Source organism: Bubalus kerabau, chromosome 9, assembly GCF_029407905.1.
Source record: "Bubalus kerabau isolate K-KA32 ecotype Philippines breed swamp buffalo chromosome 9, PCC_UOA_SB_1v2, whole genome shotgun sequence".
NCBI lineage: Eukaryota > Metazoa > Chordata > Mammalia > Artiodactyla > Bovidae > Bubalus > Bubalus kerabau.
Genome location: NC_073632.1, coordinates 46,757,257 through 46,769,745, shown reverse-complemented (window position 1 = coordinate 46,769,745; position 12,489 = coordinate 46,757,257). Strand labels below are relative to the sequence as shown.

The window sequence follows — 12,489 nt, the reverse complement described above, 5'->3', positions numbered from 1 at the left end:
TAATGAGTTAGAGTGGAAAAGGCATATCATAATGCCAGGCATAAATAAGTCCTCAATAAATGGTCATTCTTATTATTATCCCAGCACCTCAATTCTTCCTTGCTATGGAGGTAGACATTCTGGAAGGAACAATGTGCTGGAGGTCTTCCACTGGTCTCTCCAGACATCTACTAAAATATACAGCTTCTGTCAGGCCAACTTTTCCACCCAGCTACTGTTATGAGCTGAATTGTGTCCCTCCAAATTCATTTTTTTTTTATTTTATTTTATTTTTAAACTTTACATAATTGTATTAGTTTTGCCAAATATCAAAATGAATCCGCCACAGGTATACATGTGTTCCCCATCCTGAACCCTCCTCCCTCCTCCCTCCCCATTCCATCCCTCTGGGTCGTCCCAGTGCACCAGCCCCAAGCATCCAGTATCGTGCATCGAACCTGGACTGGCAACTCGTTTCATACATGATATTTTACATGTTTCAATGCCATTCTCCCAAATCTTCCCACCCTCTCCCTCTCCCACAGAGTCCATAAGACTGTTCTATAGATCAGTGTCTCTTTTGCTGTCTCGTACACAGGGTTATTGTTACCATCTTTCTAAATTCCATATATATGCGTTAGTATACTGTATTGGTGTTTTTCTTTCTGGCTTACTTCACTCTGTATAATAGGCTCCAGTTTCATCCACCTCATTAGAACTGATTCAAATGTATTCTTTTTAATGGCTGAGTAATACTCCATTGTGTATATGTACCACAGCTTTCTTATCCATTCGTCTGCTGATGGACATCTAGGTTGCTTCCATGTCCTGGCTATTATAAACAGTGCTGCGATGAACATTGGGGTACACGTGTCTCTTTCCCTTCTGGTTTCCTCAGTGTGTATGCCCAGCAGTGGGATTGCTGGATCATAAGGCAGTTCTATTTCCATTTTTTTAAGGAATCTCCACACTGTTCTCCATAGTGGCTGTACTAGTTTGCATTCCCGCCAACAGTGTAAGAGGGTTCCCTTTCCTCCACACCCTCTCCAGCATTTATTACTTGTAGACTTTTGGATCGCAGCCATTCTGACTGGTGTGAAATGGTACCTCATAGTGGTTTTGATTTGCATTTCTCTGATAATGAGTGATGTTGAGCATCTTTTCATGTGTTTGTTAGCCATCTGTATGTCTTCTTTGGAGAAATGTCTATTTAGTTCTTTGGCCCATTTTTTGATTGGGTCATTTATTCAATATATGTCTTAACCCCTTGTGTCCCAGACTATGACTGTATTTGGATACAGGGCTTTTAAAAGGTGACTAAAGTAAAAGGGGTCTCGTAGGTGGGCCCTGATGCAGTATGACTGGTGTCCTTATAAGAGGAGACTATAACAAAAGACCAGAGGAAAGACCAGGGGAAGATAGAGGGAGAAGACGGTCCTCTACAAGACAAGGAAGAGATTTCAGAATGAAACCAACCCTGCTGAAACCTTGATCTTATACTATGAGCCTCCACGACTGAGGAAATAAAGGACAGTTTAGGCTCCCTAATGGCACCCCACTCCACTACTCTTGCCTGGAAAATCCCATGGACGGAGGAGCCTGGAAGGCTGCAGTCCATGGGGTCGCTGAGGGTCGGACACGACTGAGCGACTTCACTTTCACTTTTCACTTTCATGCATTGGAGAAGGAAATGGCAACCCACTCCAGTGATCTTGCCTGGAGAATCCCAGGGACGGGGGAGCCTGGGGGCTGCCGTCTATGGGGTCGCCCAGAGTCAGACGCGACTGAAGTGACTTAGCAGCAGCAGCAGCAGCAGCCTGTGGTACTCTGTGGCAGACCTGGCAAACCAATATAGTGCCCCCTTTAGGTTGTAGGAGTCACTGGTCCCTTGCCTTTTTAGGCCTCAGGGTAGTAGACTCTCCTTGCTTTTGCTAGTCCTGGGATATTGCACTATTCATTCTCTATGGGTTTTCTACGACTCACCTAGAACTTTGAAAATGATCCATTTATTAAATTACCCATTAAATTAATTTTTATCCACTAAGGGGATCTTGATGTATTGATACAATAACTTAGCAGGATGAGGCTCTGGGATTTTACCACAAGCTTTAAGGACTTCCCTGGTAGCTCGGATGGTAAAGAATCCACCTGCAATGCAGGAGACCTGGGTTCGATCCCTGGATTGGGAAGATGCCCTGGAGAAGGAAATGGCAACCCACTCCAGTATTCTTGCCTGGAAAATTCCATTCCCAGAGGACTTTGGTAGGTTATAGTTCACAGGGTCACAAAGAGTCCGACATGATTGAACAACTCACACTTTCACTTTTCACTTCATAATGATGAGGATTAGGGTTTAGGGGCAAATTTAAATTGGGCCTAAGCAGCTCCTAATTGTTAAGGTCACAAAAACCTGTCCTCTTCTCCGGGGCAATCAGTATGCATATGTGGAAAGGACTAAAAGTAAGATCTTTTCTACAATGTTGGCCTTATGTCCTATAATTTGATTTTATATGAGTTGCCCCAGTGTTTCTTGTCCCAGAAACGAGAAATTGAAATGCTGATCTGTATATATTCATATATCTATATAGTCATGAAGTCGGGGTATAGAGTGTATACTTGTAAAAATTTTCATATACTTCATTAAAAATAATTACAGACTAAAGAAATATTTGAATAAAACTCCTGTTAGAAATGCCAAATAATCCTTAAAATGGACATTTAGTTACTAAGTATTCTTTCTTTATTCTTCAACATTTGTATTCATAGATATTTCCCTTAATTTTTCACTACTCTTTAGGATCCACTGTCACTAAATAGCCAGAGGAGGCCTCGGGGAAGGAAGAGAAGTGATATCAGTGTTTGAGGAAAGCCAGTCCTCCGAGTAGCCTCATGTGGTATTCTATTTATCCTAAGGAAGACTTACATGGGTGTAAACTGTGCTTTTCCAAGGCACTGCAGGGCACTTGAAGAGTGTGTGCTTCCTGAAATTTCTTGGCCTAAGATCACAGTGGACTGTAGGCCTGGGGTGTCTACCTTCCTGAACTAGCCTAGACCAACTGAGAACCCGGCCCTGGGTCGCAGAACCTGGCTCCCTGTTCAGAACTGTTGGTGCTGTGGCAGCAAAGTGTGGACTGCCAGCTGTGCACAGCGGGGTGGGGGGCCCCAGGCTGCCGGGCTTCCACCTCAAACCATGCAACCCAGTGCAGAATGAAAGGATCTTGTCAAATGAGCAGGTGACCTGGTGAGCCTCCTGCACCACAAGAAGCACAACCAAAGTGGGCATGATTGGTGAGGAAGGGCAAAGGTGCCAAGTGCAGTGAGAGCCTGGCTTTCCTCTAGGCTGAGCACCAGCTGCATGCATGCTGGGCGTTAACACCGTGCTAGCTGTTCAGAGGCACTTGTTTGTTGCTGCTGCTTAGTTGCTTCTGTTGTGTCTGACTCCGTGTGACCCCATGGACTGTAGCCCACCAGGCTCCTCTGTCCATGGGATTCTCCAGGCAAGAATACTGGAGTGGGTTGCCATGCCCTCCTCCGGGGGATCTTCCCAACCCAGGGATTGAACCCTGGCCTCCTGCATTGCAGGCAGATTCTTTGCTGTCTGAGCCACCAGGGAAGTCCTCAGAGGCACTTGGGGTCACTCAAAAGGCATGCAGGAAAAACATGTTGGAGAGTTTGGATAGTTTGAATTCTAGAAAACAATTACCTAAACCCATAAGCATTTAGGTCATGATCACATAAATCAAATAATAGAGTTTAAGCCATCAACAACTTTGGACATGTTTCTCTTGTTTTTTTTGTTTTCATTATACTCACTTTAATTGTTTAGTCTTCTCTTTGGATAAAATACTTACCGCAGTTTGGAAGCCGTTTACCAACAAAAAGTTCACGAATTTTACCACCTCCATGGCTGTGTCCATAGAATAAGTGATAAAGACTTTCCCTAAAGAGAGATTTTTGTCAATTATTAGAAACTAGTCAAATCATTCCACTCTAAACAACACTTGCAAATTGCATGCAGTGTCTTTCGGCCTTCTAGAACAGTGAAGGGACTCCTCAAAATGAGGGGGCGGTCTCAGGGCTTATGTCTGCAGCAGGGTGAACTGTCCTCAGACATAGATCTGCAGGCCCAAAGGGGCAGGGGGTCCGTCCCAGGGTGTGCAGACTGCTCAGAGTGCATCAGAGAGAGTGCTGGCAGGCTGAGAGAAGCAGAGGAGGTCTTCTGAAAAACCACATGATGCATTAACAACAACAAAAAAAATCCACCATCCAGAATCTGCGGGGCCTTAAGGTTAGGCCACCCCGGGTATATGAGACGCGCCTGGCACTGTGCCCAAGAAAATACTCTCACAGCAGGCCTGGAAGTTGAGCCCTGCTAAGAGGCCACCCAGCCGTGTCCTCTTTTGATCTCATGATGTGATGCTCTCTGCTACCCTGAACTTGATGAGAGCAAGTGAGGGGAGGGAGAAAGTGGTTCTCCACCACCTTCTTCCCCTCACTACTTATTGACTGGGGACTGGCAAGGAAGTTAGAGTAGACTAAAGGGCAGCTCAGAAATGTTATTAAGAATTTCAGTAGCTTGAAGCAGAGACCCTGCCTCTGGGCAGTCCAGCATCACTGACTCCCTTACTTGTCCGTGAGTGAGTCTAGAGCAGCAGATGGCATTGTGCCCACAAGCTTAACCCAGTCAGGATAAGAACCAGTGTTCTCCCAGGCTAATGTCTTGGGTAAATTATCTGGCTAGCGTGTTAACGTAGTAGATGAATAATCTCTGTCTGTTGGCATTTAGTCTGAAATCAACAGGCTACATCTCAGGAAGCTCTGGGGCAGAGGGTGGAGAAGACAGTGGGGGCGGGGTTGGAGGGAACCCACTTTCTACGCTTGAAAGTGTTAGTTGCTCAGTCGTGTCCAACTCTTTGCAACCCCATGCACTGTAGCACACCAGGCTCCTGTACTCATGGAATTCTCCAGGTAAGAATACTGGAGTGAGTAGCCATTCCGTCCTCCAGGGGACCTAGGCTCTTGTTTTTGAAGCACCTCTCTCAAATGAGAGGATGTTCAGTGGTCATATTGACTCATTTAAGCAGCCAGGCATATTGATGGCACTCAATATATTTTCTTCTCGACACATAATATTCAACCAATTCCTCTGTAAGAATTTTAGGACTCCCTTTATAGGTTATGGTAAAATTAATATGCTCTATACACTGATATCCAGACTATATCCCAACATTATCTGTTCTCCAGAAATGCTCAAAATTTAAATGTATAAGATTTTAAGATTAAAACAAAAATTTTTAAATAAAAAACAGTTGTCATAGAAATCTTTCAGAGCCTTAAATGACTAAAGAATATTGATTCCCCAGTTGGAATTAACAAATGCAAAGGGCTTAATTTTAAGTTTAGTTCAAAGCAGTACCTAGATTTGGAAAGGGCTTATTAGAATTATGGCAAGCACAACAGAATATAACAATTTCATAAGGGGTGACTGTTTTCTTAAGATTTCTGGAACTTACAGTCCTGACTGACCTTCATATGAGAACATTTTGGTGATATTTCAACATTTCTGGTTCTGGCTGCAAAATGTGGAAAAAGCATCATCACCTGACACTTAGTCGAATGTTTCTTTAAATAAAAGGCTTAGTTTGCATTTGGTTGTACAGCAGCATGGAGAATGTGAGACTGGTTTTTCCAAACACGATTGCTCATTCCTACAGGAAATGACCTCGTTCTTGAAGGCTGCTGCTAATTTATGGCGAGACACTAGGTCCCTGGCCAATACCACATGGACATCCAATCAATTTATCCAGGGACAAGTCCACTCAAGAGAATCATTTAGAAGAGGGAGAAAACATGGGGGTTATTTGTTGTTGCAGTACAGTTGTAGAAAATCAAGTGGTAAGCACTTTGGGAGTATTGCAGGTGGTGTCAAAATCACTACAAACACTCACACAAAATCCTGGTTAGTTTTTAAACAAAAAGCAAAAAAGGATATTTCATTTCACTGTGTAGTATGTGAGAAATATCCAAGATTAGAGATGAAGAATCATCAAGTACTCTCAAAGTGTAAGACGTGACCAAGAAGAAGGAAAAAACAACATTGCAAACAACTTACGCAATTCTTCTGGCAAATTGCTTGTTTTCAGAGTTCCTCTGGCTAGAGGGTGACTCGGGGGTCTAGGGACAGCAACTGGTGATGGAGCCTGGGGATCCTGTGGCCTCAACTCGGCAGGACACTCCAAGGACCCCTCAAGAGCACCACCTCTATTAGGTGGCTGGTTATACAGCTGGTCCCTGGAAAGGAATACATTCACAGTAAATGTTCATGTTGCATAAAGGCAAACATAGAGGGACAGAAAGCCTTTAATGACTGTGGGTAATACCAGTGAGCTATCTTTCTTCTGCCTCCATTTCTTTTCTGAGCCAGAAGGACAAAGGTTTGGTGTTTCGTTTTGTTTTGTTTTTTTTTCCGCAGAGTTTTTGTCAATAAGCAGTTCAGCCAGCTGGCATTTGTAAGGGCCTGTGCTTGGGGTCAAAGAGGGAAGCAGGATTTGATTTCTGAATTTAAGGACTGTATAATGGGGAAGATAATTCTTATGTTCAGATCAGACAAGACCACCAACAAAACAAAGTAATATAATGGGTGACATAGAAGGTTTGATGTTTAGGCATTCAGATAAAACGACAGAACTTTAAGCTCATAATAGATAACATTTAGGCTTCCCTGGTGGCTCCGACAATAAAGAATTTGCTTGCAATGTAGGAGGTACGGGTTCACTCCCTGGGTCTGGAAGATCCCCTGGAGAAGGGAATGGCTACCCATTTCAATAATCTTGCCCAGAGAATTCCATGAACAGAAGAGCCTGGTGGGCTATATAGTCCATGGGGTCGCAAAGAGTCACAACTAACACAACAACAACAGATAACATTTATTTATGTTTTAAAAGATAGAAAAGACCATGTAGGTTTAAAAGTATCTATGTTGTGGGGTCTCTTTGCTGGCCCAGTGGTTAAGACTCCGTGCTTCCACTCTACGGGGCACAGATTTGATCCCTGGTCCAGGAGCTAAAATTCCTCATGCTGCATGGCACAGCCAAAAAAAAAAAAAAAAAGTATCTATGCTGCTAATATTTCACAAATGAACATCCAATTTTGAAGATCGACTAAAGACATGTCTACCACATTATCATATGGCGTCTCTATTATTATTTTGGTCACCAGTATTCCTATGAACAGTTTCCTATGAACAGTCTGCTGAGAAGAAAGATCAGGTGCACTTGTGTGAGATTTGGAAGGTAGAAGGACATGTAAGCCATGCTTCTGCCACTTCTGTGGTTTCTGTTGCTAACTGCTGTCATGGGGTGCTGAGGAGGCCTCCCAGTGTTCCGGTACAGCTTCAAGGGAAGGGCATGGGCATCGGTATTTTGCCAGTGCAGTTCTGGTAGGCACGGAATGTTTCCAATAGCTGCAGTGGCCGTTTCCTGATTCTGGTTGGTGCTGGCAGCGTGGCCTAGATTGGAGAGCCCTGTGGTGGCTTTCTGGCCCTCTGCCTCTCTGACCAGGCCAGAGGAAGCAGCCCCTCTGTTCCCCAGTTCTGTGATATTGCCCGGGGACCATTCCTGGAAGCCCAACCTAAAACCTCCAGCCTCCAATGTCATAAGCACCCAATTCCTTATATTAAATCCCTTCTGTTTACAACAGCTAGAGTTGTTTCTGTTTTCTGTAACTGAATTCTAACTGCTAGGGGGACTAAAACTGTATCTATAATATTTTATTTCTTCAAAAAAATATGAAGTAAATGTGGCATTGTTAACATTTAAAAAAATCTAGGTAGCGGGAACAGGAATGTTACTTGTTATGTGTTTGCAATTGTTTTATATTATAAATTTTAAAAAAAGTTTTGAATGTAATATCTATGTGTATAGGCCTAGTTTTAGTGGATTATTGCTTCTGCTTGTATACCTGTGGCGGATTCATTTTGATATTTGGCAAATCTAATACAGTTATGTAAAGTTTAAAAATAAAATTAAATTAAAAAAAAAAAAAATAAACCAAAAAAAAAAAAAAAAAAGACCTATCACAGCAAAATAAATATTAAAAAAAAAAAAAAAAAAAAAAATTCTGAAAGTCCTATGTAACAAGATTTAAAATTATACAAAATCTCAACTATGCTATTAATATATTTCTAATTGTGGTGTTTGAGGAAGTTATTTTTATTTTATATTATTATAGAAAAAATTTCTACACAATATGCCTTCATCTAATGGGGATCCAATTCCATATTCTTTTTGCATTAGTGCCTTTGTACCCAAAGTTAGTTGTTTACAAAAGATGATTGCTCATTTGACAAAGCTTCCCAGGTGGCGCTAGTGGTAAAGAACGCGCCTGCAAAGGCAAGAGACCTAAGAGACGCTGGAGAAGGGCATGGTAACCCACTCCAGTATTCTTGCCTGGAGAATCCCATAGACAGAGGAGCCTGGAGGGCTATAGTCCATAGGGTCAAAAAGAGTCAGACACGACTGAAGTGACTTCATGCATGCATACTCATTTGACAAAAAAATCTTAAGGCCTTGATACTATTAAAGAAAACTTTCATATATAAACAATATAATGGAGAGTAATGACAGAGTAATCTTTCTGTATTAAGGTTCTCCTTCCAAAGATCAGTAAGAAGAGAATTAATCTCATTACCTGAACTTACTTTTCATTATTTTAAAATGATAAATCCTTGGAGACCATAGTAGGCTTTAATTGATGTTATAAAAGCAATTGCTCTGTACTATTTTACAATAAATAAATCCAAAATTATTTCAAAATAAAAGTTCATTTAAAAAATTACTATTGCTTCTCCTATTCAACACTACACATAGAGATGATGCTTAAATTTTGTTTTCTTGGAATTTTAGATTGCTTTCTGCAAGAGTGCTGATCTGACTATAAAATCATTACTTAATTCCATTACTTAAATTCCATTGTATTTTGTTTGTAAAAAAAAAAATAAGGCATCTGTCTGCAAAGGAAATCTGAGGGTTGTTGACTTTTGAGTGAAGAGGAAAGGCACCTTATTTGCCATTGTAAATAGAGTAGGCCTTTTTTTCAATACACTTTTTGAGCTGATTACCTATTTCTCCATTTCCAAAAAAAAATTGCTTCAATAAGAGGTTCATATCTCATTCCGTTCTCAAAATGGAATATAGATTTACTTTGAATGATAGATAAAAGTTGTGCTTGAGCAAGAGCAAATGTTTTATCTACTCTCTTTCCAATTTTGTCATAAATTAGGAAGCTCCATTTACATGAGTTTTCCCTGTATATTTTAGATCTATAAATGAAGAGAAAAAAAAAAAAAAAAAAAAAACTTGAGGAGTCAAAAAAGAACAATGAAGAGAAATATGATTAAAAGATTAGACAATAAAAATCAAGAAAAGCCAAAATTATTTTTCTGGAAGAAATATTGGAAGGACCTAATAATGGTGTTAAACATGAGTGAATGCTTTTATTACAAAATAACAGTTGTTTTAAATTTCTATTGAGAACCAATTGAATTTAAAATTTCAAAGTAAGAAATGGACTTAAACAGGTGTAGAGACTAGGGATATAAAAAAGAATTTTGTAGCCTTGGAAGTCAGAGTGAAAATGAAAACCTATTTTTTGATCCAAAAGGCCAAGAGATCTGGAAGTAAAAGGTGTGACTTAGCATCTTAAGAGCCTTTCCTTCAAGGTCTTCATGTGTCTGGTGAAGAGATTCTTATCACACAGCTTCCGTTTCCTCCTGACCTGAAAAGTCTGTGTGGGGTGTTCAACTGTGTGACTTGGTCACCAGCCTGCGTGGCAAAGGAATAGAGTTCTGATGCATATTGATTGCATTGGTGTCATGCTTTTTCATGTTAATATTGTCTGAAATTTGGCCCCATTAGTTGTACTTACTGATACCTGGGGAGACCTGGGGGAGAGTAGTTTCTCTGTGGAGGCCTCTCCTCTTGGTCCCAGGGGCTGGGACAACTCAGGATGACCTTCTGCACAGGGTGCAGGCCCCTCACATGGGCTCCAGGTGGGGCCTGCCCAGGTAGAGCTGGCTGGATCACTTGCTGGTAGGCTGCTCGAGGGTAGTTATGGCCATCTGTAGGTGAAGACAGCAAAGAAAACAGGAAAGACTGACTGTGTCTCCTTTGCATGAAAGGAGAGGTAAGCTCAGTGCAAATTTTTGTCTTTATACCAACTGAGGGTTCCATATATCATTTACCACCTTCGAGATATTTGCCACATTTCTGTACTATTATTTACTTGATAGCTTTCATTAAACTGAGTCATTGTCTTTATTGTTTTCCTAAACAAAAACATCTGTGAAATCATGAGTTTAATGTTTTAAATTGGAAACACAGAGCTCAACATAGGCCCCTATTTAAATAAGATGCTTAAAACAATCCAAACTGAGCTGATTCCAGCCCCACAGCTGATAAGGACCAGGATTTGGAGGGCATCTTTAAGAATGGGGAGGTAGCACCACAGAGAACCCTTTGGTCTAGGATGAGCTATACCACCAGGTTTTGCTGTTATAGCCTTCCTGAGTCAGGTCACATACATTCCAAGGGGTCCAGATCACCATGATTCCTACCATAATTCCCCAAGTTTTAAAACCCAAGGCTAGGAGAAATTATTCTCATGATAGCTACAGAATCACTACTTGTTCATTTCCTTCCCTGGACACACACACCCACACACACACCCCCCCCACACATACACACCAGTCCCTCTTTGCTGCTGTTCAGTTGTTAAGTCGTGTTTGACTCTTTGTGACCCCATGGACTGTAGCATGCCAGGCTCCTCTGTCCTCTACCATCTCCCAGAGTTTGCTCAGATTCATGCCCATTGAGTTGTGATGTTATCTACCAACTCATCCTCTGCCGCCCCCTTCTCCTTTCTCCTTCAGTCTTTCCCAGCATCAGGGTCTTTTCCAATGAGTCGGCTCTTTGCATCAGGTGGCCAAAGTATTGGAACTTTAGCTTCAGTATCAGTGCTTCCAATGAATATTCAGGATTGATTTCCTTTAGGATTGACTGGTTTGATCTCCTTGCTGTCTAGTTCAGTTCAGTTCAGTTGCTCAGTCGTGTCCGACTCTTTGCGACCCCATGAATCGCAGCACGCCAGGCCTCCATGCCAATCACCAACTCCCAGAATTTACCCAAACTCATGTCCATTGAGTCAGTGATGCCATCTAACCATCTCATCCTCTGTTGTCCCCTTCTCCTCCTGCCTTCAATCTTTCCCAACATCAGGGTCTTTTTAAATGAGTCAGCTCTTCACATCAGGTGGCCAAAATACTGGAGTTTCAGTTTTAACATCGGTCCTTACAATGAACACCCAGGACCGATTTCCCTTAGGATGGACTGGTTGGATCTCCTTGCAGTCCAAGGGACTCTCAAGAGTCTTCTCCAACACCACAGCTCAAAAGCATCAATTCTTCTGTACTCAGCCCTCTTTATAGTCCAACTTTCACATCCATACATGACCACTGGAAAAACCATAGCCTTGACTAGACAGACGATTTGTTGACAAAGTAATGTCTCTTCTTTTTAATATGCTGTTCAGGTTGGTCATAATTTTCTTTCCAAGGAGCAAGTGTCTTTTAATTTCATGGCTGCAATCACCATCTGCAGTGATTCTGGAGCCCCCCAAAATAAAGTCAGCCACTGTTTCCACTGTTTCCCCATCTATTTACTATGAAGTAATGGGGCTGGATGCCATGATCTTATTTTTCTGAAAGTTGAGCTTTAAGCCAACATTTTCACTCTCCTCTTTCACTTTCATCAACAGGTTCTTTATTTCTTCTTCACTTTCTGCCATAAGGGTGGTGTCATTTGCATATCTGAGGTTTTTGATATTTCTCCTGGCAATCTTGATTCCAGCTTGTGCTTCATCCAGCCCAGCGTTTCTCATGATGTACTCTGCATATAAGGGACCCTCAAGAGTCTCCTCCAGCACCACAGATTGAAAGCATCAGTTCTTCGGCACTCAGCCTTCTTTGTGGTCCAACTCTCACACTGGTATGGGACTTCTTGAAAAACCATAGCTTTGACTAGATGGACCTTGGTTGACAAAGTGATGCCTCTGCCTTTTAATGTGCTATCTAGGTTTGTCATAGCTTTCCTTCCAAGGAGCAGTGTCTTTTAATTTCATGACTATAGTGACCAACTGCAATGATTTTGGAGCCCAAGGGGAAAAAAAATATGTCACTGCTTCCACTTTTCCCCCTTCTATTTGCCACAAAGTTATGGGAATGAATGCTATGATCCTTGTTTTTTGAATGTTGAGTTTCAAGTCAGCTTTTTCAATCCCTCTTAGAAAGAAGTAAATGAATGAAAACTTGGCTCATATCCCGGGGAAGTAGCCAAGCAGTTGGCAACACCTCACAACTGTCTCAGTCCCCTCTTGCTAAAGGCCATGAGTACTTGGGGCCAGGCACTTAGAAGAGGGCAGGTCTTAGAGCAAAGCCAGTCCTCACATCAACTTATA

General features: G+C 41.8%; 2 protein-coding genes across 4 annotated transcripts in view; one reads left to right on the top strand and one right to left on the bottom strand.

Moving 5' to 3' along the window:
- The window catches only part of TRAF3IP2 (TRAF3 interacting protein 2), a 46,287-nt gene that overhangs the window by 10,153 nt on the left and 23,645 nt on the right, over positions 1-12,489 (bottom strand). For 2 of the 3 annotated variants that reach the window (XM_055535178.1, XM_055535175.1), the window contains exons 3-5: positions 9,904-10,096; positions 6,092-6,270; positions 3,831-3,919 (exon numbers count right to left, since the gene is read on the bottom strand). In XM_055535178.1, coding sequence (XP_055391153.1) covers positions 3,831-3,919; positions 6,092-6,270; positions 9,904-10,096 — 461 coding nt within the window. The remainder of the gene's footprint in view (positions 1-3,830; positions 3,920-6,091; positions 6,271-9,903; positions 10,097-12,489) is intronic. The other variant, XM_055535176.1, reaches the window with a different exon arrangement.
- Positions 1-12,489, top strand: part of LOC129619803 (uncharacterized) — a 100,767-nt gene that overhangs the window by 75,805 nt on the left and 12,473 nt on the right. The window lies entirely within an intron of this gene.